This window comes from Micropterus salmoides, unplaced genomic scaffold, assembly GCF_014851395.1.
Source record: "Micropterus salmoides isolate LMB-PRFRI ecotype aquatic unplaced genomic scaffold, ASM1485139v1 Ms_hic_scaffold_11, whole genome shotgun sequence".
In the NCBI taxonomy this organism is placed as follows: domain Eukaryota; kingdom Metazoa; phylum Chordata; class Actinopteri; order Centrarchiformes; family Centrarchidae; genus Micropterus; species Micropterus salmoides.
In genome coordinates, this window is record NW_024040152.1 from 18,560,952 (window position 1) to 18,585,502 (window position 24,551).

At 39.7% G+C, this 24,551-nt stretch overlaps 3 protein-coding genes across 6 annotated transcripts; 1 reads left to right on the forward strand and 2 right to left on the reverse strand.

Annotated features, from left to right (window-relative positions):
- Positions 1 to 1,900: 1,900 nt before the first annotated feature.
- zdhhc11 (zinc finger DHHC-type containing 11) lies at positions 1,901 to 8,232 on the reverse strand. Of its 3 annotated transcripts, none has more exons than XM_038711620.1 (11): positions 7,960 to 8,232; positions 6,562 to 6,780; positions 5,890 to 6,068; positions 3,670 to 3,771; positions 3,440 to 3,564; positions 3,155 to 3,310; positions 2,938 to 3,044; positions 2,807 to 2,856; positions 2,652 to 2,715; positions 2,495 to 2,573; positions 1,901 to 2,327 (listed from the first exon to the last, which is right to left on the reverse strand). In XM_038711620.1, exons 1-11 carry the CDS (start codon positions 7,966 to 7,968, stop codon positions 2,185 to 2,187), a joined length of 1,233 nt encoding a protein of 410 aa, XP_038567548.1. In that variant the 5' UTR covers positions 7,969 to 8,232; the 3' UTR covers positions 1,901 to 2,184. The 3 variants fall into 3 exon arrangements, with proteins under 3 accessions (XP_038567548.1, XP_038567550.1, XP_038567549.1); XM_038711622.1 differs by having other exon boundaries at positions 8,042 to 8,231; XM_038711621.1 differs by having other exon boundaries at positions 7,778 to 8,026.
- Positions 8,233 to 8,623: 391 nt separating this feature from the next.
- brd9 (bromodomain containing 9) lies at positions 8,624 to 16,031 on the reverse strand. Its single transcript, XM_038711623.1, has 17 exons — positions 15,874 to 16,031; positions 15,028 to 15,248; positions 14,804 to 14,932; positions 14,388 to 14,526; positions 14,209 to 14,266; positions 13,358 to 13,502; positions 13,148 to 13,258; positions 12,267 to 12,454; positions 11,975 to 12,107; positions 11,762 to 11,837; positions 11,546 to 11,641; positions 10,505 to 10,637; positions 10,284 to 10,395; positions 10,073 to 10,129; positions 9,886 to 9,991; positions 9,183 to 9,353; positions 8,624 to 8,928 (listed from the first exon to the last, which is right to left on the reverse strand). The coding sequence occupies exons 1-17, from the start codon at positions 15,920 to 15,922 to the stop codon at positions 8,828 to 8,830; spliced, it is 2,025 nt and encodes a 674-aa protein (XP_038567551.1). The 5' UTR covers positions 15,923 to 16,031; the 3' UTR covers positions 8,624 to 8,827.
- A 27-nt stretch (positions 16,032 to 16,058) lies between these two features.
- Positions 16,059 to 21,932, forward strand: trip13 (thyroid hormone receptor interactor 13). 2 transcript variants are annotated; one of them, XM_038711624.1, is made up of 14 exons: positions 16,059 to 16,200; positions 16,426 to 16,510; positions 16,854 to 17,013; positions 17,133 to 17,259; positions 18,024 to 18,079; positions 18,164 to 18,254; positions 18,361 to 18,433; positions 18,520 to 18,583; positions 18,675 to 18,761; positions 18,953 to 19,059; positions 19,237 to 19,390; positions 20,482 to 20,594; positions 20,725 to 20,794; positions 20,881 to 21,932. In XM_038711624.1, exons 2-14 carry the CDS (start codon positions 16,437 to 16,439, stop codon positions 20,974 to 20,976), a joined length of 1,272 nt encoding a protein of 423 aa, XP_038567552.1. In that variant the 5' UTR covers positions 16,059 to 16,200; positions 16,426 to 16,436; the 3' UTR covers positions 20,977 to 21,932. The 2 variants fall into 2 exon arrangements, with proteins under 2 accessions (XP_038567552.1, XP_038567553.1); XM_038711625.1 differs by having other exon boundaries at positions 16,074 to 16,200; positions 16,435 to 16,510.
- Positions 21,933 to 24,551: the final 2,619 nt, after the last annotated feature.

Below are 24,551 nucleotides of genomic sequence, written 5' to 3' on the forward strand. Positions count from 1 at the left end.
AAAACAATGTAATTTACATACAGGGATTGACAAGGAGTGAAAATTGCTCTGGACTTTTGGCGCAGTGCTGACCACAAACCAGTTGTGGAAAGTATTTAGTACTGTACTTAATTACAAATTTGAGGTACTTTGAATATTTTCATCTCATGCCACTGTCTACTTCTACTCCACTTCATTTCAAAGGGAAATATTGTACTTTTTAACAGTTTTAGTTACCTTACAAATTAAGGTTTTTGCATACAAAAAATGTGAAAAAAGTACAAGCATAGCTAAAATGATTAATGGACTGACAGAAAATGAATTGACAACTACTTTGATAATTCTTTCAGTCATATCATACAAAACATTTCATGGTTCCAGTTTCTCAAATTAGCTGCTCCAATCCCTATGTCAAATTCCAGAATAAAATAGATGCATAAATGTACTTATTTTTAAATGCAATACCAGCAAGGTGGATCACAAATGACATGAAGTCCTTTATGGAGCATACAGAGGCCTGCTTGGATTACTCACGAAGGAGAACATATTGTTCTTGAGAGAAAGCTGGCTTGAATCTTACAAATGTCACTGGCAGCAACCATCTAAGGGGTCTGTAAAAACAAACAAAAAATAATAATTTGACAGTGGTAAGTTTGAGTAGACATGTGACAGAATAGAAAAAAATAAATACACATTGTATATCCTACCTCACAGTTTAAGCCACAGCTCAGCTCTCTCAGCTATGCAACCAATAATCAGGCCATCAAAACAACGTCCTGTGCAGTAGCCTAGAAGCCTCCAGGTGCTGTTGAGTTAAGGTACTGCAGAGCTTAATCTTGATTCATTCAAGAGAAGAGACACTCCTTTCACAAGCTGGTAAACAAGCTGTGGTGGCAACAAAGGCAGTAACACAGTGGAAGATGAGCTATAATTGTGCACCACCATCTTTATTTTCTTCAGACTATCCTTCAAATTCTGATCTTATAAATCTACACTGCCCAATATAACACTTGTGATCTTGCCCACTTAATTTGGCCATGGCCATAATATTGCTCTATTGCCATATTGCTTGTTTATATGTTATGCATGCTTCAGGCACGCTCTTCTTCTATGCCATTTTCTGTGGCAGAATGAAATCTACCTCCATTTTTCTTATCCCTTTCTTGTAGGCCTACTGAATAGGTCTGCTATGCCTAATAATTTGTTGTGGTTCCCCTGTAGACACCTGGATATCCATTTTATTTAACTGAAAATATGTTTTTAGGTGAGAAATAGTTTGAACTACGTCAACCCTTCCCTAAATGTAGCCTCTTGCACTGATTGCATTGAGTGGTTTTTCCATCTTGCATGAAATACATCAACACACAGGGCCTTGTGTGGATTTCCATCTACAAAGACCCTCTTCAGTGCTTTATCTTTAGCCCAGCACAATTGCACATTGTTGATGACACATGCCTTGTGTGTGGCCACCAATGTGCACCTGAGCAAGACACTTAACCCCTAGTTGCTCCATGAGCGTGCAACCTCTGATATAAACAGCAATTTTAAGTTGCTTTGGATAAAAGCATCAGCTAAATGAGTAAATGTAAATGTAATACTTGTAGAAGCTTGAGGTGGTGTGACTCAATAGTGCCACTATGTGGCCAAGCAGGGTAAAGAAGAAAACATCAACAGTTAAAACAGCAATAGAGAGCTGAGGTGCTGTCTCCTTTTGAAGCTATTATCTGGTCCAGTACTTCAAAGATGCTCAGATGTTACTGTCAGTACTGTGCTGGATACCCAATTGGCTTAGAATATGAGCAGTAAACACTCATCATGTTTCAGCTTTTCAGAAAGATGCCAATATCTATCTGTCTATCTATATCTGTCCGTCCGCCCTTCCTTCCATCCATCCATAGTAAAACAGAGGCTAACCTGAAAGTGGGGTTGGACTTTGACTCTTTATACAAGCCAGTTTGATAAAACAATGCTTTACATAATTCAACCGTTGTCATAAAAACACATAGTGTAGATAAAAAGGAACATGGTGACAGGAAAAAAACTGTTCTATGATTTGTTTCAAACTGTGTGTCAAGTCCAAAACATCCTTTGTTCTCATCAACAATGATCCATGGTTGAGTAACTCAGTTTTATGAAGCATATATTCATAACAAATAGTTCCTCAGAGCAGCATATTCTGATTAACTACCATGTAGACATCAAATGTTAAGTATCATCTGCGATCCTAGCTGAGCCGCACAGAGGGTCGGGCACTCCAGGAACACAGTCACCAGACTTCAAACTGCCGCTTTGAGCCTCATCATCTGTGGCAGGCTTCCGACTTTTGATGTCGCTCATAGATATTTCCCCTTTCAGACAGGAAACAAGAAGAGATAAGTATTCTACAAAATGCATGGTCAAGGGTGGTGTTGTATTTATTGTATTATATCATTTCTAATACTTTTGCTACTTCTGTAAATGGAGGTCGACAAAAAAGAAAGGTGAAAAATAGTGATAAGTGCAGTCAAATACTTACTTGCCGTGTTCTCTGTAAGATTTTCTGTGCCATAATGGAAGCTGTTCTCATTTTCTGCTGATTTCTTGAAGTTTTTCAACTAGACCAAAAGAGATTTTAATGCAATATGTTGATGCATGTAAAATCAATTAAAGGAGATATCAGTAGACATGCTTACCTCAGTGCAAATGGACTCTGAGAGTCGGCTGGTGAGCGGGCATTTATTGTCAAATTTGCAGATGCTGCAGGAAAATCACAGAGGTATTAATTATCATTATCTACACAATTTGTTTTATTAATAGTATAACAAGAAGTGTAAGGAATTAGTTTTACCTTGAACTCTGTGATAATGCTGGCTCACAGTCAACTGAGCTCTCTTTATTCTTTTAAAGAGGAAAAAAAGGTATTTTACACATGACAGAATGAACAAGTGAACGACAATGAGAGGCGGAGACAGGTCTCACCTGTGGGGCCTTGCCATTGAGTTTCACATCATGTGGAGTGTCTCGGATCCTGGAGTCTTTTTGGCGCTGGATTTTGACATAATCAAAAGTGCTTATGCCTTTATAAACTGCAAAACCAAGAGGAGAACAAACACCAGTGGTGAAAGTGGTGAGCATTAACGACTGGCTGAGGCGGAAAGAGTCCTATCAAATGTCTGTCTTGGAGATTGTGACTCACTGAGGTACAAGTGAAAAATCAGCAGATGACCGAGCAGCAGCAGGCAGGTGACGCTCAGTACGGCTGTAACGAAGGCTACTGTAAGGAGACCAGCTGAACTAGTCTTTATGGGAGCTGAGGGTAAAAATATCAGCCAGGTGTCATTCGCTAGCATACCTTTAGAAAGACAGAACAAAAAGGAGGACAACACACATACAGCTTTTAATGATGCAATAAACATAAATATCACCAAAGCTGTTTTGCTTTCTATTGAGTCAGATAAAGATCAATATAATGTTGACTCACTGTCGAACTGTGGGGAGGTCCGGAGACTGTTCCGATCCAGGTAATGCTGAATAAATATGAACAAGATGACGGCAACAAGCAGGAAGACACCTAGTGTAGCAGAGGACAGTGCCACAAAGAAGCACCTGAAGGCAACAGACCAAACCTGATGTTAATTTATATTTATGTTTCACATTTTATTTGACCATGAAGTCAGATACAGAGAGTACACTAACTCATCCACAACTTACCAATAGTTTCTACCACCCACGCAGGTATTCAGCCATTTGCAATGGTGATCAAAGTCTTCCACACACTTGTTGCAAACACCACAGTGTTTAACTTTGGGGCCTCTACATGAAGATTGATTATGTTAACATCTTTAAACACAACTTTTCCATGATTGCCAAATGGTATTTTGATAATACTTTACAATATGGTACACAGAACTGTGAGTAGTTACCAAAGTTATCTGATAATTAATACACTCACCTAAAGGATTATTAGGAACACCTGTTCAGTTTCTCATTAATGAAATTATCTAATCAACCAATCACAAGGCAGTTGCTTCAATGCATTTAGGGGTGTGGTCCTGATCAAGACAATCTCCTGAACTCCAAACTGAATGTCAGAATGGGAAAGAAAAGTGATTTAAGCAATTTTGAGCGTGGCATGGTTGTTGGTGCCAGACGGGCCGGTCTGAGTATTTCACAATCTGCTCAGTTACTGGGATTTTCACGCACAACCATTTCTAGGGTTTACAAAGAATGGTGTGAAAAGGGAAAAACATCCAGTATGCGGCAGTCCTGTGGGCGATAATGCCTTGTTGATGCGAGAGGTCAGAGGAGAATGGGCAGACTGATTCAAGCTGATAGAAGAGCAACTTTGACTGAAATAACCACTCGTTACAACCGAGGTATGCAGCAAAGCATTTGTGAAGCCACAACACGCACAACCTTGAGGCGGATGGGCTACAATAGCAGAAGACCCCACCGGGTACCACTCATCTCCACTACAAATAGGAAAAAGAGGATACAATTTGCAAGAGCTCACCAAAATTGGACAGTTGCAGACTGGAAAAATGTTGCCTGGTCTGATGAGTCTCAATTTCTGTTGAGACATTCAGATGGTAAAGTCAGAATTTGGCGTAAACAGAATGAGAATATGGATCTATCATGCCTTGTTACCACTGTGCAGGCTGGTGGTGGTGGTGTAATGGTGTGGGGGATGTTTTCTTGGCACACTTTAGGCCCCTTAGTGCCAATTGGGCATCATTTAAATGCCACGGCCTACCTGAGCATTGTTTCTGACCATGTCCATCCCTTTATGGCCACCATGTACCCATCCTCTGATGGCTACTTCCAGCAGGATAATGCACCATGTCACAAAGCTCGAATCATTTCAAATTGGTTTCTTGAACATGACAATGAGTTCACTGTACTAAAATGGCCCCCACAGTCACCAGATCTCAACCCAATAGAGCATCTTTGGGATGTGGTGGAACGGGAGCTTCGTGCCCTGGATGTGCATCCCACAAATCTCCATCAACTGAAAGATGCTATCCTATCAATATGGGCCAACATTTCTAAAGAATGCTTTCAGCACCTTGTTGAATCAATGCCACGTAGAATTAAGGCAGTTCTGAAGGCGAAAGGGGGTCAAACACAGTATTAGTATGGTGTTCCTAATAATCCTTTAGGTGAGTGTATAAAGTAGTCCCTTGAATTACCTCATTGATTACTTAGCAACTACTCAGTATAATGTATAACTTTACTTAGGGGGGGGACAAAAAAAGTAACTAATGACTAACTAACGAGTAAGTCATGAGTCGTTACTAGTTTTGTGCCCCTCGGTGGCTGATTCAGAGTTATATAAGGAACGGCTCATGAAGAGAGTGGTCAGTATGTCGATTCACAGATATTTATGAACTAGGCTTAATCATTATGATATGATTCATCAGTATATCTCAGTCTGTTCTCTAGTAACTCCCCATTATCATCTATACAGTCCTTGATTCTGAGATATTCAGGAACGCCTTATTAACGATTAATTAATTATCAGGTTGTTACTGATTCGTTACTCACTCGTTCCTTCGCTAATACTGCAGGGATTGAAGTGTGGTGCACACACCTCTTGGGGTGCTTAAGCTGCCTCTAGGGGGTGCACGAAAGGAAACAATTTATGCTGGTATAATGGTGTAATAACTACAATACTTTTTCACGTGGGATTTTTAATGAAATAAAAACATGAAACTTAAAATTGTCCTTTGTATATTTCCTTTATATGGGCTTGAAAAAAGCTATGTTGCTGATTTTTTTAAGGTGGGGAGGATTGGGGGTGCAATGTAGAAGAGGGTGTGCTGCCTAAAAAGTTTGGGATCCGCTGGTGTACCGTATTGTAAAATGTTAACAACATCTCTATTTACTTAAAAGAGCAAAATCACATTAGAAACTACTGCTTTAGATACATACACTTTGACATCACATAGATAACACTGTTGGTCCTGGATGACATGGGGTTGCTTTGTCCGGTCAAAAAGCGGCATTGGACTGGAATAGCACTGTTTGGCTCTCACACCAGAATCTGCTGGATCTATAGTCACAGCAGCAATATGGGTGAAAAGGTGTACAATAAATGCTACGGCCATCAGCTGTACATGACAAGAGTAAAGGAAAATAGTAATAATATTGGAAAAATACTGCCATATGTGATACATGTGCAAAAAGTGCATTATAGTAAAAACCACAATTATACATGAAGAAGAAACTGTAGACTGTTCCACACAAGTGGATCTTTTGTGTCAGAAAGTCAGTTCTGAAGAAATCAACTGTTGTCATGGCTGAGTGAAGCTTCAGTTAAATAAAACAGTGTTGACATCATGCAGCATTCTACATGTGACAAAAACACCACTGATTATGTCTTTTGGGGTTCATAGAGACCAGAGAAACAGAAACAGTCACGTCTGGTGTGACTGTAGCCCATATAGACCGACCACACAACAAAATCCTTGTCTTGTCCAGCAGCCCAAATAAAACAGTAACGTAGGCTAATGTTTGCTCCATATTAAAATCTGAAATACCCATTGCTTCACACTTAGCAGTCGGCTAAAATGACAGCAAGGTTTCAGCTGCGTGTTAGGATACAGCATAGACCACATGTTTCCACGGCAGCGGCAGAAGAGGGATATAGATGCCGAAGCTGACTATGGCGAGGTAGCTGTACAACAGCCAGCCAAACACTTGGAAAGCCTGAGGGGGCCACGACCATCCGTTCATCCTGGGAGGCTTGGAGGGGACCAGCTCATTTCCACCGCTGCTGCGCATGGGAGATGTACGCCTCAGCCTTTGATTGAAGCACTTCATCTAGACAGCGCACGAGGAAAATAGACACATTCATTTGAGAAAAAGCTTCAAACATCCATGTGCACACAAGTCTAGCTCCTGCACAGTATGGCTGCATTTGCTGGGAAAATGAGATAAGAAAATTAGTTGAGCATAATGATAGTGACTGTTTGCCCATTATGGGCCTACACTTTGTTTCAGGTAGGTGTACCTAAAACATAGGCAGCTGTAGACCTAATACAGGAGCATTAGTTTAAGCTCTCTGGTATAAATGAGGTGGACAAAATATCAGAAACACCCCTCAGGAATACAATTCAACAGAACTACTAACTAAAGCCTCCAAAATGACTAAACAGCAGATTCAACACCTTTCTAAGCAGTTTCAATACAAACTTAACATTATAACCTTAATGAAGGTAGGATTTATTAATAAGCTGTTTTTTAAAACATGCATTAGTTTTAGTTACTTAATAAACTGTGTGTAGCCTATTGTGTGACAGAGGCAGCAGAAGGTGCCTCATCATCCTCACAAATGACAATAGCACCACCACATATAACAAGGAGGATATTGCCACATAGAGAAAACAGCTGATCCAGAGTACACAAAAAGCAACACCCCTCTCGTTGTAACAGGCCTTACAATCACATGTTTTGCCCTTGGCTTTAAAGCTGATTTAACACACAGACAGCGCTAAAAGTCTACAAATTAGCCACAAACCTGGAAGGAATCAACAGTTTGTCTGCTTTAAAACAAGAAGACAATTAATAATGCTTATTTTTTTAAATCATCACTGCATTAGACCCATTAAATTTTAAGCTAGTTGCCAAGTAACGTTAACAGCTATTAAACGTCTGTTGTTTCTGACGGTGAGTTCTGTAGCCTCTGTTTTGCCTCAAAACTAAAGCTGCTAGCAAACGTTAATTTAAAGGTTGTTTGCCTTAGCTCACTTCAAATAAACAAGAAAGTCATAATAAGTTAACCCATGACATTAGTTTTACAGCACGTAGAATTACTTACTTTTGCAAGTGAAAGGCAGCAACCATAAAATTAAAACAATTGTGCTCTTGTTCAAATACAGACGGTGATTTCCACCACTTGATATCCCATAGTTTGTCAGCCTGACAGGTGATTCAGTAAGTAAAAATCACATGATGAACAAACACATCGGAAGAACAACGCGAGCCAGTTAAAAAGGCAACCTTTAACATGGAGAAAATGCTCCTATGTCCTTGGAGCTGTGTCACCGAGAGACGTGAGGCAGAAGTTGAAGAATCAACTCACTCAGCATGTCGTCGCAGCGCTATGGAAACTGCCCTTCTGCGCATGGGCACTACAGCTCTCTTCAGGATACCCAGCTCTTTATTGTGGCCCTTCTCTGATTGAATGGGTATGCGTGTAGCTTGCCTATCAAACGCACAGTCTGTGCTAGACTTTCTTTGGTGCCCTGTTTGATACAAGCTCCTCAAAGCTAGTGTTCTTTTCCTTTTGAGATCAAAAGGGAACTGCAAACACAGAGAAAAGCTCAACACTTCTGCTTTCAAACTAAAGCCCTACTTTGATCTTAAGCTTCTCATGTAACACTAAACATAATGTTAATGTACACTGCATGCATATTGTTTTATTCTCACTTCCCTATTGTGTCTTCAGGTTACATTCTACAACAGTAAACTACAGTTTACAAATCTGATGACTCAGCAGTGCATCTTTACTGCAGCTGAACGATCTTGCAACACCCTTTAACGGCAATTGCACTAAATTTGGACAAACATAACTGGTAGACAGTTCCTTCATTTAACAGCTGCTTCCACAGTATGTGTAATGAAGTGGATAATACTTTTTCAGTTGCTTATTGAACCACACACATTTATCAATACAGGTGCAAGCCTTTATTTTTAAAGTGTTGCACTCTTACAAAAACCATACAGTTACACTACAAACAGTCTGTACAATTCATGTTCAGTCTTTAAACAGGTCAGAGGATCCCTCCGTCTCCACAGTGTTTAAATAGTCCAAGGCTGAGTACCCAGTGGTGTTAACACCAGGATAACAAAATGGCAGTGTGTGTGGTCAGCTGTTGGCTGTGCTCTCTGGTTCCGGAGACTGCAGGAACTCGTAGGGATCATGAACCATTTCAGACTGGTCGCCAACGCCCAGGTGTGATGGGCTCCCTGTGGATAAAAAAAAAGGCTTCTTATGTTGTCGCACTAGTGTTACTATTCTGTGAAAAACCATGGAAAGTGGAGGTGTAACATTTATTCGATATTTACCAATAAGTTGAGCAACATTGTAAAATAGCTTGTTTTCATTCTGATGACAATAATATAATGCTCAATAAAACAAAAACAATACATTATAACTAAAAAGCAAAGATAGTGCTCCATTCTAAGCACTTCCTTTTATGTATCACTCGTATTGCAGTTACCTAAGTGGTGCTGGTCCCTTTCTGAGGCATTAGAGAGGGAGGACAGGTTGGACGAGGGTCTGGAGCCAACTCTGTCCACCTGAGCCTCCTGGAACTCCTGCATGAGTTTGTCTGCATCGTCAAAGTGCTGCTGGCCCTCCTCATTCCCCGGCTCTTTCTTCACTGTTTTACCTGATGAAGAAAGGGGGAAGAAAATTAAATACTATTTAATTAATGTTATACTAGGAATATGTGCACAAAGACAGCAACAATAGTGTACCACAGTAGCATAATGACAGATCACTGTAATACAGGTGTTTTTTGACCTGGTCAGTTTATACAAGCCTTAGGATAGTAGAGCATTACAGAGATGTTTTCTCAGAGAAAGATGGTCACTACTACCATTTTACCAAATATCCAATATTTTTGTCATGCGTCCATCAATTAGTTTGACTGCTGTGTGCGTTTCAAAATGTACTAAAAACTCTGCCTGAGAGTTTTAATAGGATTAGGGTGTTTACATGGACATTATCCCTTCAATAATGAGACTCCACATAGCTCACTCTCAGTACACTTCCTATGAGCCTCATCACATTAATGTAATGCAAGTTAAGCGTTTACATGGACTCCACCTTACTCATCTTACTACCTTAATTAGCTTATGACTGGTTTACTGGTGCACATGCAAATGCAGCCACTCAAGAGTTTTGATGGGGATACTCACCTAATGAGTTTAGCATGGATATGTCCAGAGACATATCAGGATAGTTCTTCATTGACATAAAGTCCAGGACTGAGCCACTCTCTCCCAGGCCACTGCCATCTGCCATCTGCACAAAAATACACAGTGTCAATCAGACAGTCGAGAAACTTTTTAAATGTACCGTCACTTTGAACAAACCAAAGCATACCTGCATGTCACAGATGTTGGACTTGGTTTCATCGGGTTTCAGCATCATGTTTCTTTTCTGAAATGTAAAATAAGCATCATACGCATAGCAGGCCTACATCAGAGAAACCAGGCTGTGGTAGAATTAGTCAAGACAGCCCTGGAGGCTGAGAGGATGATGGAAGTAATGTGTAATAGCGGATATTGCTGTATATCAAGTGCAAGTGAGATACCTGTCGGATTTGACTGACAGCTTTAATGTGATCGCCTGCTGTCATCTTGTCCAGAAGCCCATCGACCCAATGCTTTGTGACACTTCCACAGCCTTTGACAAACTCCTGTATGCTGAGAGTGAAAGTGAAGACACTGCAGGCTGAAAAAGGGGGCACCTAATTTTCCCTCGACTAGATCATTTCAAATCTTAGTTTAACTTGTGACAGAAAAGCCCCCCTACCTGAGAGCACATTGAACTCCTGTGTCATCTCCATAGGCTGAATAGAGCATGTCCACCTCATCAGACAGCAGGTCTGGAAAGATGGAGTTCTTCTGAAGGCTCTGAATGTTGTAGGCACTGCTCAGAAACGTTACTACACAGAATAAGAAAAAAACATCACCTTTTATAAGCCACTGATTGTTTTTAATTGGATGGGACCATTACAGAGGTGGTATTATGCTCATTTTCAGGTTCTAAATCCTATTTAGGGGTTGTACCAGAACAGGTTTACATGGTTTAATTTTCAAAAAACACCATATTTTTTGTCATACTGCACATTGCTGCAGCTCCTCTTTTCACCCTGCGTGTTGAAGGCTTTGTTTTAGCTAAGGAGTGATACATCTTGTCTCTAAATGATCTTTGTTGGGAGTTGCACTTGCGCAGTTCCTAGTTAAGGACTACTAGCCAATCAGAAGCAGAGAAAGGCGGGTCAGCGAAAAGAAGGTAAACAGCTTCGATTCAGCTGTAGGCTTCATGTTGCTGACCAGGTTGGCAATTTGGACTGGAGCAAGAGTTTCAGAGTGGTGAGCTATTAATCTGTAACAAAAGTATCTTTCATCCATAAAGTTGTAACTGAGCTCTGTCTCTACATCACAGTAACAACTTCATGTCCATTGACTGCTTGGAGGGTAACAAGTGTTTGGAAGGGAGATGAGAGGTGTGCTGCAGCTCTGTTTTTCCACCAGTGTTTTTTGAGGGCGTGTCGGACTAGTCACTCAGCAGGCATTATCACACGTATTTTCATTGTGATGTCACAAGAAAGGGAAGTAAAGGCTGGCCTACAAACTAGTTGTTTTCATGCAGTTCAGAGCAGTGTTTTCTGTGGGAGATGGGAACTCCCTTTGGGGTGGACTTTGGGCTTTTTCACTTTGCAAACCTAGTACATGCACAAAAAAGATATATAACTCAATAAAGGAGAGGGAAAAAGACAAAAACCATAATACCACCTCTTTAAAATGACTAATATGAATTAAATCAACAAAAGTGCACTTCATGACATACCTTTGTGTCTCCTGTCATCTTTGAAACCCAAGGTTGTTAATCCAGGCAGCAGCTTATTTGACAGAGAACTCAGGTCCACTTTATGAGTCTCCTCTTCTGCAAAAAATAAAGAACGAAGATGATTTTAGATATCACTTATTATACTAATGTAGTGCAGATCTTGAGTGAACATAGGTTTTGAAAAGATGTTTCAAAGACAACACAGTGGTAACAAACCTTCTGCATCCGGATCAAGCTGATTTACAACAGTATATAGAAGAGAATTGTCTGGCTCTTTGCGCAAGTAGCCCATCTGAAACCACAGAACAGAGAAAATGGAAGTCTTATTACCACTTTGTCATTTTATGTCAAAAAACACAGCAACAGCAGGCAGAAACATTGTATATGAATATAAATGTATTCAAAATGAGCACAATAAACTGGGAAAACCTTGGAGTTGGGCATGTATCTGTTGATTCGATCTCGAGCTTCATCTGCAGAATGCTCAACGAGTGCCAGGACATGCTCCTCTGCTGTGCTGTCAGTCAAGCTGCAAGCATTTCCCTCTGGTTCATACAAGTAACTGAAATAACAGAAGTGACCGGATCATTATACTGACAGGGTGCTGAATCACATTACATCAAACACTAAGGACTTCCCTACTAGCCTTTCAGACTACATTTCATTCCTTAAATGTATACAAAATGTCACATTTAATCTAGACATCACATATAATTAATACCTGATGACTTCCTTCATGTCTTTGACTGGTTGTTTCTTGGACTTCTTGGCTGATTCCACTGGGATAGGGATTATCTCTGGAGGAGGTAAATCAGCTGCAAGGTCTTCATCTCCCAAAATGGCTGCCTGCTGGGTGTAATCCATGTCCTGCATGAAAGACATGCTGCGCTTCAGAGCCAACAGCCGTTCCTGTACAAAGGGCCGGGAAAAAAAGGGGCAACACTTAACTGGCAATGTATAGATAAGAGCGGAAATGGAATAGAAAGGGACAGCAGAACGTTGTTATTGATTACAGTGTTGTTCTAAATCCCTTGGTCAACTGACATTAACGACAGACTTGTCTTTGTTTGGGATACTGCATCCAAATTAGTTTTATTTGTATGTCGGGTTCATACCGCTCAGCTGCTAGAAATGAGAAAGCGTCAGTGCTTTTAATAAATTCCATTACTCAGTGTAAATGGAGCAGACATCATTACTGCAGTCTGTCTGCTCGTAATCTCAAACTTACTGAAATTCACAAATTAAAACTAAAGTGTAAAATTTTTGGAATATGTGTCAGGGTAGATTTTCTCTTATAAGGGTCAACACAAAGCAAATTGTCCATTGTTTATATGTTTACATAGTACACTGACAATTTGATATTTTCCATGTAAGTATTTAAGCTGAAGTCAAAATACCTATCTGTAATAATAGGTTACCTGTAAAATGATATGATCAAAAGCTGAAACAATGGCAAGTGAAGCACTAACAGAACTGGCTCAGTACAAAAACTTTTAAATGAAATTAAACCACGAGACAGCCAACATGGTCAAAGTTGGTCTAAAATCGATAAGATGGATGGGTTACAAAACAAAGACATAGCATAAAAAATGACTTCATTACCTTGCTCATCATCTTGAATCCTGTATGAAGCAGTTTCTTGGCAGCCTTGTAATAGACAGTCTCTGGTCGGTTGTACACCATGGCATTGTCGCACATCAGCTTAAAGTCCGCCTTAAGCCCAAAAAGTGTTCAAACAGGTGTGAGGGTCTTACACTTTATAATACTCCCAAAAGAAATACATATTCACCATCACAACAAAGGTATCCTCACCTTAAATTCTGTAACTGTGTTGTAGTCATTATTTAAAATCTTGTCTTTCATGGTGCTGAAGTCCATCGGATGTTTGATAATCATTGAGTAACCAGGAGCAATCGCATCCGTTACCGGAAATGAGAAAAATCCATGGGGGTCTTTCCTGGAAGACAAGTGATGCACCATTAGTGTTTTTCAGTGCAGCACCAACATTTACATTTGTTCAGACTGGTCTTTCTGAGTGCAAGTGTTCCCTTTCCATCAGGCCGTCATCTGTCAGGTCAATATAATCACTATGAATGGATCTTGCTTGTGCTGTGGTTTGATGAACTAGACCACATCATACATGTTACGTGGCCTGATTTAAGATTGGTCAGATGTTGTGTTGATAGCAATCTATGGCTAATACATCTGCAAAGTCACACACAACTTCTCTGCCACAACAGGACTCACTCTATGTATGATAAAAGCTCATGTCCCAGCTCCACTTACAATAATAAATGCCTACAACAGTTAAGAGGCAGAAATGTTTATTTCATCCTACAATATTTAGCATGTAGGTGTTGCATGGAGCAAATAACAAATGCAAATTGTATGCAAAGGTGACATTTTGACTTGTGGGTGGTGTAAAAAAGAAAGCTCAGAATGCATCCAAAGTAGAAAGGTTTTATCTTGTGGGGAGTGTAACTGTGTTTAAATTAAATTTCATGGCAATATGCCATCAGTGATTAAATAACCCTTGGTCTTTTGGACTATTTAAAGCATCGACTGCAATCTCGTTAAATGTCTTCAGGAGCAGCACTGCAATAATAAAAGGACAGAAGGCTGACATTACGGGGGAAGCAGCACTTAGCATCCCTCTTTCTCACCTCTGCAACTGCCTCAAAAAGTGCTCCAATAGTTGTTGACGAGGAGTGCACTCACTCTCTGCATTGGGCATAAAAAAATACAAATATTAATTTACACATTTGTGATTGAATAACTGCTAAAATAAAATGTAACATTTGTTTGCCAAAAAAGTTTGACGTGTTCCTCATAAACAGGTTACCTTGTTGTGTCCTGCATGATCTGACTGGTCTATCTCCTTGCTGTTCTACTTCCACCTTCACGTTGGGGTGAAACTCGTCCACTTCAGGCTCCATCTCAAACTCTCTCTCTCGCTCTTTCTTCTTCTTCTTCTCTTCCGGCTGATGAGATTAAATCATGACGTGAGTGACTGACATTTACATTTCTTCATTTAGCTGACGCTTTTATCCAAAGCGACTTACAATTGCTATACATGTCAGAGGTCGCACACCTCTGGAGCAACTGGGGGTTAAGTGTCTTGCTCAGGGACACAATGGTGGATGGGTCACAATGGGGGATTGAACCCGAGTCTCTCACACCAAAGGCGCCATCATCAACCCTTGCCAGCAAAATCATTAAGAATTTGTTGGTCATATCCTCAGGATTAAATTTACTCACCTCTAATCCAATAGTTATACTTTTGGGCAATGTGAAAGGTTCAACAGGCACACCAGCACTGGTAGCAGCTGTAGCAGCTGCCATCTCTGATTCATTCTGCTCTCGCTCTCTCTTCTTCCTCTTTTCCTCCTGTATGATGGCATGAAAGGATGATGAATTAATTTTTCATTTATAGTGGCAAAAACACAGATGCCATAAAGTAGAATGTTGTTTTGTAAACGAACCTTCCTCCGTCTTCTGTCCTCATCATCCACATATTTGTCTTTATCCTTTTCAGACTTTTTCTTCTTCTTCTTCTTCTTCTCTTTGTGCCGTTCTCGTTCGTGGTCTGATCTGTCATCGTAGTAGCTGGAGTCATGGCCCGAACCAGAGAGCTCTGTCACCTCACTTCCTCCAACTTTGAGCACAAGCTTCAGGGGCTTCTCGAGAGCCTTGTCCTCATAGTCTATAACCACAACAATCAAGAAATCAGGATAACGGAGACAGAAATCATTGTTCAAGGTGAAAAGCTGTAGTAGGAATAGCTGAGGATGTGCAATAACGTTGGCTTTAGTATGTGGGAATGCTGTAAGTGTTGTCTGATATTACTTACAATAAATAGGAGTCGATGTAGCTTCTCTGTCTTAAAAATATTTAAGACAGAGAAGCTGATATTATATTGAGTGAGTTGTATTGTTTTCTCCTGTTTTTTTAAGAGGTAATTCTTTAATTGGTGTTTTTGCTTAATCGGTTACGTAATTACACAGCAAAGAAATTTCGAAATTATAAAACAAAACAGATATAACTAACTTGCAGTATTACCTATAATATAACGTACTATCACAACCACAAAACAAAAACACAATCAAGAAATATGTAATATATTATAACAAACGGATTAAATCAGGATTGTAGCAGAACATTATACCAACATTATAGCAAGTAGAACAGATGAATGTGCTTCGTATTGGTAGATTAGGGTAATTCTTTACAATAAAAAAACGATCAAATCCGCTGCTAAGCTAGCTAACGTATAGGCAGCTGGAACAAAAGAGCCGCGGTAAGTCATATTAAAATGTGCTCTCAGTCACCATCAACTGTTCTCCACTCCGGCTTATGTTTCTTGTGTTTCTTCCCCATATATCCGTACTCCGAAGTCTTTTGTTTATTCCAATAATGTTTCCAGTGGTCGCTAGCGTTACTGTGGTTGTAACAAATCTTTGCAACAACCAGGCTAGCGGCAGGCGGATGTGAAACCCCAAAACAAATGATGTATTTCCGGTGTAAGAAATCAGCGCGCTGAATTCGAGTCTGTCTCTGTCAGCTTTCTGACAGCACAGCGGACCGTCTATAGATTCTTGGCTACCAGGGCTTTGGTTGATGCAAGTAATCAGGATTGATAACGTACATGGTGTAAGGTATGGTTTCAGATGTGTCGATGTAACGTTAGCAAACTGCTTACTTTCACTGAATGTTAGCCAGATGTGCTAGCTAGCTGCAACATCGCCAAGTTTCTTAGCTAACAAAATTGGAAAAGTGCCGTCTGGTTAAGCAAACGTATCCGACCGAACATAATCTAAGTTAACTACTAAATGTGAGGAATGCTGTTTTTAAAGCTTTGAATGTTGATCTGATGTCCACAGTTTTTGCAGGAATGGAGGGCGACAGAATGGAGGTGGGAAACCAGAAACTAAACATCCATGTGGAGGTCCATGTGAAATCTCACAGGTGGGTTCGTTGAGTAGTTCAAAGCATGCCAGTGTGAGTCCAGGTCAAACCACATATTCTACCACGAACTCAGAAAACACACACATGCTCAAACACAGATTAACTGACCAAAAACCTCAAGGGAGTGACATTTTACTGTTGTATTATACAGTGAATATAATACATTAGGAAAGTGTATAAAGAGTCTACTCTATTCAAAATACAAACCAATATTCATATTGGTATTGATATCGTATCAGCTATCACAAGGGGAAAATCATCAGTTATCATCCTAATGATAAAGTTATTTAATTTCCTTTCTGTGTACTTTTGTCTTTATTTCACATCCTTGTTAATATTTCAGCACAGCCAAACTGTCTGAGGTGAGGATGCATGTTCTGGCTCTACTGAATCGCCACAGCATGCTGTTTGGAAACTACAGATGGAAAGAGTTTGATGAAGACTTCCTGCAGAAACATGTGGAATCTGTGGCTCTAGTTGATCTCGAGGAAATGGTGAAACAGGTCTGTTATTTGTAATATTTTCAAACCTCTATATCATTGGTGGGGGGGTTTCCCCATAAAGAAGTAATGATTTGCGGTTGTTTATTTATTCTTTTTTATTAAACTTTTTCCCCACTCAGCCCCTTGATTTGAAGAGTTGCACCATTTCCGTTCACATCTTCACTCTGAATGAGGATGGACCCAGCACGCTTAGCTTGGAGGAGGATGAGGAGCTTTCAGCAGCCAATCACTGGTTGCTGCCAGCAGGTGACACTGGACATTGTGGCACTTTGAATAGAACATCAAGTTGAAAAAGTCTTGCTTTCTTAGTTTGATTTATTTCCAGTTGAAGTCCAACCAACCAGGCAAAACTTAACACAGGAAGCGATCATTCTACAGTCTTAACCCAGCGGTTATCATTTAGGCATGCAATATATTACTCAGTGTCACAGTGATACTCACCCCAGAATGTCTTTTGAGTATGAAACACACTCCCTGTGGGCTTCAAAGGTGATTGTAAATGGTTTCATAGAGAAGAGATGCTGTGCTCAGTATGTTACAAACTGTCATATTTTCACCAGAATATGGCTAAATACACAGCTACTCTCTTTGTCACCATGCATGACCTTGTCGAGACCACAAGGGGGCGCCTGTGGTTAAAAATTTGATAATATATTTGGAATATATTAAGAATATTAATTATAACCCAACTGATAATTGGCTCTTTGAGGCCAATACTGATTTTGACTTGATTTTTTTTAAGTTGAAAAAAATCTGAACAATATTCCAGCCAATGGTAGGTTCTTAATACCTAAACACATAACAGAAACAATCCAGAGACACTCTATTTCAAAGTATGAATAAGTATTTCAAAATCAAAAGAGAAAACAGGGCAGGGCCATGCCTTAATGTAAAGGTATCTATTAGCATGGTGAGCCATGTGTCACTTGAAAGACCCTCTCTTCCCTGTGGAAGATGTTATTGCCTCCTAACATTCATGAAATGACGGGACATCTTTTTGTTTTTAACAGCTGAATTCCATGGGATTTGGGAGAGTCTAGTGTATGAGAGTGGAGTCAAAACCCAGGTAAAAAATATAGTTGCAGTTAGGAGATCATTGCATAACTTTTTCCATGCTGCTAAACTTAACATTGTTTTAATTTTCCTCCAGCTCCTGGATTATGTTACAACGACAATTTACTTCTCAGACAAAAACGTTGACAGCAACCTGATATCATGGAACCGTGTTGTGCTGCTTCACGGTAAATAACTAATGAGGAATCGCTTTAATTTTTTTTGGTTGATGTTGTGTCAGAGATTAATTGCCTAAACTAACTGATTTATTACTTTGTGTATGCCCACATTCAGGACCTCCGGGCACAGGGAAGACATCACTGTGCAAAGCTCTTGCCCAGAAGCTGTCAATCAGACTGTCAAGTCGGTGAGACAATCCTCATTCTAGTGAAACTGCTTCAGCAGTAACTACACCTGCTCTTTTCATTTGAAACTACACTCCTCTCCCTGCAGGTATTCTTATGGGCAATTTGTCGAGATAAACAGCCACAGCTTGTTCTCAAAGTGGTTCTCAGAGGTACACCTGGCTCTTTTTTTTATGTTAAAATGTTCAGTTGGAGGCTGAAATGGATATTATTTTGGTCTCTAATCATGCCTCTTTGTTACAGAGCGGTAAGCTGGTCACGAAGATGTTTCAAAAGATCCAACAACTGATTGATGACAAAGATGCTCTTGTTTTTGTTCTGATTGATGAGGTAAAAAAGCAGCTTCTTTGAAACTAAATTGATATTGGAATTGGTCTTATCTTGCCCCCTGAAATTCATTCATTGAGTACATTCCCTCATTGATGTGCTTGATGATATAATACATAAAGCAGGACTTTTTTAGGACTTTGTCTGTTGTAATTAAGACTGTTCCTTTTGTGCACCTGTTTTATGGTGTGCAGGTGGAGAGTCTGACAGCAGCTAGGAATGCCTGCCAGGCGGGAACAGAGCCCTCCGATGCCATCCGAGTGGTCAACTCTGTTCTAACTCAGCTGGACCAGATCAAACGGTCAGGAAGCACTGCTTTAAAACCTATCTCTTATAGCATTAAGACACCAGAAGCCTGAGTTTTGCATTCTTACAGTCACTCTTAAATAGTTTTCACTGGAAAATCCTTTCATCAGACTTTTATTTTGTCATATTTACACAAATTTGTTTCGCTTTGACTTCGGCTTTCATATTTCAGACATTCCAATGTTGTGATCCTGACGACCTCCAACGTGACAGAAAAGATAGACTTGGCGTTTGTGGACAGAGCTGACATCAAGCAGTACATCGGACCTCCATCTGAGAAGGGCATCTACAACATCTACCTCTCCTGCCTGGAGGAGCTGATGAAGGTGACAGAACAGAATACTACACAAGTCTTCCATGTCCAAACTTTGGTGCTTACTTTGTGGGTATGATGATTGTATGGAAAGCAAGCCTGAAGTAAACTAGCTTACAATGTTTACTGTCCTGTCAGATACAGTAATGTTGCCACTTTTATTAACCAGTAATGTGAGCTAAGCTAATTGTTCAGAGCAGTGGCAGCAACCTGGATGTAATGTAGGCTAACCTCAACAGGATAAAACGTGTCAGCATATTTGTTATTTACATGACATGTCCCCGTCACTTTTTGAAAGCATTTGTTAAAAATGCTTTGAAAAATAGCTTGCAACATGAAATGGTAAAGAACCAATGAAAGTGCTTTGAGAAAGGTTTATTTGCACTTGTTTATTTTTTAAGCAAGAATAAACAAGCTACTGATTATAAAAAGACCTCAAAATGTGCAGCACCAGTCAGTAACTTTAACAACTTCATGTCACAGTTTATTTTACGTTCTCTCCCTCTGAACATGACAAAAGAGGGAAGACTAAATCATGCCTGCATGTGTGCTAATTCAGCAGGGATGATATTATATGAGAATAGTTGATCTACAGGAGAAACATATGTCACACAGAATGACCAAGAGCTGCACTGTATTAGATTCTGTAATACTTATAGATTTTGAATTGTCAACTGCCACCTGAAGTTTCCCTTTACATAAATAAAAACATTTCCATCATAAATTGATGTAGGAAAGGCAGAACAGAGAATGTCCCCTTAATGCAGGAAATTAAGTGTTTTATGCTCAAAATGTTCTGGGGGAGGACCCCCCCAATTCATGTTGTTTTAATGGTCCCAAAGCCCACATCCTCAAATAGCTCGTTTTGTCCACAACCCAAAGATATTCAGTTTACTATCATAAAAAACTATTCGCAGTTAAGAAGCTGGAATTAGAGATTTTTTAAAAATTACTCAAACCAATTATCAAATTAGTTGGCAACTGATTTTAATAGTTGACAACTAATCCATTCATTTTTGCATCTCTACTTCATAAGCAGCAACAGTACAAAAATCATTTGAATGTCCCGTATGTCAGCACTTCATGATGTGTTTATATGTGTAGTGCCAGGTCATCTACCCCCGGCAGCAGCTGTTTACCATGTTTGAGCTCGAGACGATGGGCTTTGCAGAGAGTGAGGTGTCCGAACATAGTCTGAGCCTGAGGAACATTGCTCTGTGAGTACAGCCTCCCATAATGCAATAGCACCTAAATGACAACGCCTCTGTGCTCTCATCCTAAATTCAATTGCCAGTGAGAACTGAAACAGCCAGAGGCTAATGCATTTGTTTTTCTTTTTGTTTCCAGAAAAAGCAAAGGTTTGAGTGGAAGAGCACTCAGAAAGTTACCATTTCTAGCCCATGCTCTGTTTGTAAAGGTAAGCATTTCATTTTGTTCTACATAGAGAGTCGGGGGGGAGGCGATGAGTCAAATTGTTTTTTAATGTAGTTTATTTGCCTGCAGACACCGACAGTGACTCTTGAGAGGTTTCTGGATGCTATGGACCAAGCGGTGGATAAACAGAGGGAGGAAAAGGATAATCTGGTCAACAGTGTCTGAACTAATTATAATACCCAAAGGCTGACACGTGATTGTTCATGAGCTCTCAATCCCATGCCTTGTTTGTTGGTAGTTTGGATAACTACAGCACTTACATCTTTTAATAAAGCTTAATCAATTCATCTGGCAGCATATGTTCAATACATTTGCAAGTTTTAACGAATGCTATCTATAACTTTATATGTCTTTATTCTGGTGGTGCTACTACCTTAAAAGACCAAATTAATGTCGGTTTCAATATAGGCAGTCTGGTTTAAGATGGGGTACCCAATGCTTGAATTTTTTGTTATATTACCCAAGTGTACTCTGTTGTTAGTTTAAACTGATATTTTTATGTAACATGCAGCTTTAACCATAACTTCATTTTGTTCCCATGTTAAAGGGATAGTTCAGATTTCTATTGCCATAAATTATTTGTATTAGTATTGATATGACTTCAGACACATTAGCTCAATCTGCGGATTTCGTTGGATATGTCCCATTGAAATGGCAGCTTGTTGGACAGACATTAAAACCCTTCTTTAGGCCAGAGGCCTCAGTGGACAATGAAGCATCAGAAACGAAGGAATGATGAAGCAATTAATTTTTTGACTGCTGTGTTGGGATTTTAAGTGTTTTTGTTAACAGTTTCCATTCTCTGCTGTTCATTTCTGTCATACAAGTTGCCAACTCACAGAGATACTTCCATCCACAGGATCTGTAGAATATGATGTTCATGTACAAATTTTATGTTGAAAAATGTGAACTGTCCTTTTAAACATGCAGGATCCTTTATACAATGCGTTTATTTAAAAACAAAATGGATATTCCTCTTAGACCATGAGTTAAACATGCTCTGTTATATTTGTCAGGTCTGTATTTATGCTAACATCAACTCCTCTTTAAGCTCTCAGCGCTCATATGTTATTTACAACTTTATTTTGTATATAAAATTGTAATAAACTAATTGTTTATGCTCACGTGTGTTGTTTGAAATGCTGCAGTGGAAGTAGATTTTAACAAAGCCTTTGGGCCACCACTTGGTGGCGTACAGAAGCTGTCACACAGTTTTACACATGGAAAGACTGATTTTATATAGTGTATTTTATGAGATACATGATAATCACAGCAAGGGCAGTAAGTGAAAATGCCCACAGCAATAAAACCAGATTGCAGTTGACCGTGACCGTGCCGAATGCAAGTTATCTAAATAACTTTGCTGAGTAAAACCAGAATCCCCCCCCCCCCAATATAAAATGTACGTTTGTACATTAAAAGAGCTGTTCCAGGTTTCACTAAGTGCAACAATGCATCGAACACAGCAGTTCATTATGAGACATGCCCGTGCATGGGGACTCAAAGTGGTTGCCACCAATTTGACTTAAAAACAAAACTGTTGAAAGGTGCCTGAGTTTTGAAATGTGTCAGTCATACGCACAGTTTACATGGACAGATCAGAGGCTCCATTGTTCGTATGAACATGTTTTGCATTCTGTGAATGCTCTGCTGCTTTGCATGTCAGCTGCCGGGTTCAGACAATGTGCCCTTTGTTTGTTGTTGGGCTACAGCTTTTTCACTCCACTTCAAAGGTGGATTCTGTAGGCTGTTCCTGAATGTAAAAAGGAAAGCAAACATTGAGTTCATCTCTATTCACACACTTCATTCCTGCTCAGTCTTATCACTGTCAGCTTTTACAACGACCTTTCTTGGATGTTTCATTAAGCACATTTCATATGCAATTTTGGTGGATTTGATTGACTGCCTAACGTCTGTTTCCAAGATCAAGCAAAAGATTTATATTCTCTTTACACTGTAATAAGATGTTTCTTAAGTATTGGGTTTTACAAGAACGCCAGAATGGATTTCCCCCAGCACATAAAGCCCTCGTTTCATTAAGAAATCACAAATGTTTGTGTGAATGATTCCAGTAATGCCACAGTGTCTTTTTACACCTAATTGTTTGGCATCCACTGTTTTCATTCACCAGTGAAGTTTTTATGTGAGATGAACCGCGTGAGGAAGCTGTGCTTTTCTCTAATCTGATCAATGATCACAAAGTGGAGAGAAAAAAAAAGGAACATAGAGAAAGGGAGAGCTGTAGGAACGGGCATGGTAAATAAAACCATAATTGCTCTGTCTGGAGGCCCTTTTCTTTTGACTGTAGTTGGTCCAAAACCAGGCAGCTGTTAAAAGGCAATCAAGACGGAGAAAGCAGAAAAGTCAAAAGCCTTATTGTTACTGGGTTTTATCACTGTTTCAAGCCATTTGAAAATGTCAGAAAACTCCAAACAAAACAAACAGTCATGTTTATCTTCTCAACCGTTGTTCAGGTACATGGCTGAAAGCAATGGAATATCAGTGCATGTGCCAATGGTGATTCACATAAGGAGTGGATTAACTTACACACACACACACTTATAGGCATGTTAAGAAGAAATTGAACGGAGCTGCGCACAAACCATGGGAACACTGCTCGTTTCCCTCGAGAATAAAATCACAGATTGAACTTAAGTTTTAAGGAGGTTATGGCTTACATTAATATGACATTGATGATTTAAAAGTGTGATACCACATTGATTGACTGCACATTTACCAGTATAATGATCCACATCCTCTGTACAAATACATAACTTGAGCTCATAAAGCTCAAGCTTCTCAATTCTTCATCTACATGACAGCCTTTGATAATAAACCAGGATTTATCCAAGTGAACATTGCCCTTAAAAGACAACTTCATCTCTCTCCAGCTGTCTCTCTGTTCCCCATCTTAAGAATCTTGTCAGAAATTGTATGAGCAGTTGTTCTCTATTGTTTGCGTCCCATGTGCATGTGTCATCCACTTAAGTGGGATGTTAGAGGGAGCAAGAGAAAGAGGATGAGGTGAGAGATACCATAACTTCTAAAGCAGCAGAATCCTTTGAGCCATGCAGGCTGCATAAAGAAATGGTGATAATTAGACACGGCAAGTAGGATCAAAGAAAGCTGCCATCAATGAGCTATGCAAATGTCGGCTCATCCTGTCAACCAAAGACAGTGATCTGAGAGTCCTTCGTCTTCGAGAAGTCAAATGGCAGACAAATTGACAGGAAGAGCAATATAGCTGCACTACACATTCATCAAGATACATGGAAGGGAAACTGGGACACTATGATATAGTACCATTCTCAAAGAAAAGATGTTCTCCCAGTAGCACTGATAATGAATATCTCTTATGTTCCTACAGGCAGAACTCTAATGTTTAAAGGATACATATAACAAGGCTGAGTGCATGGACTGTAATTTCTGCAGAGGAGTGGAATATTTACAAAACACTAACATCACATTCAAGTTTTCATGCTAAGCAAAAGGTTGCCTTAGAAAATTATTATTCATAACACTAGGCATGTGTCCTGCGGCCTGGTCCTGCTTTAGTACCCTGCCAAAGGAAACAAACTATAAAACTGCTGAGGAGCTTTTGATGTCTGGTGGGTTGAAGTACAGTATCTTCTCCTTTATATACAAAAGTTTATCTTTAGAATTGGTTGAGCACAAACCTAAATTAAAATAATGGGCAGCCTATCAGTGTGTGGTTAGCACACAGGCTACTTGTAATTTTC

Excerpts from the sequence above, each read along its gene's own strand:
- zdhhc11 (XM_038711620.1), bottom strand. Across the intron at positions 3,772-5,889 it reads TATCTATGTGATGTCAAAGT|AGGCCCCAAAGTTAAACACT; the intron begins GTATGTATCTAA and ends ATCTTCATGTAG. Across the intron at positions 3,311-3,439 it reads GACCTCCCCACAGTTCGACA|GTATGCTAGCGAATGACACC; the intron begins GTGAGTCAACAT and ends GTCTTTCTAAAG.
- brd9 (XM_038711623.1), bottom strand. The coding sequence starts at position 15,922 with ATGGGGAAGAAACACAAGAAACATAAGCCGGAGTGGAGAACAGTTGAT. Across the intron at positions 10,396-10,504 it reads GGAGTTCAATGTGCTCTCAG|CATACAGGAGTTTGTCAAAG; the intron begins GTAGGGGGGCTT and ends TTTCACTCTCAG. Across the intron at positions 9,354-9,885 it reads ATCCATGCTAAACTCATTAG|GTAAAACAGTGAAGAAAGAG; the intron begins GTGAGTATCCCC and ends TTTCTTCATCAG.
- trip13 (XM_038711624.1), top strand. The coding sequence starts at position 16,437 with ATGGAGGGCGACAGAATGGAGGTGGGAAACCAGAAACTAAACATCCAT. Across the intron at positions 18,255-18,360 it reads CCGTGTTGTGCTGCTTCACG|GACCTCCGGGCACAGGGAAG; the intron begins GTAAATAACTAA and ends GCCCACATTCAG. Across the intron at positions 20,595-20,724 it reads AGCCTGAGGAACATTGCTCT|AAAAAGCAAAGGTTTGAGTG; the intron begins GTGAGTACAGCC and ends TTTTGTTTCCAG.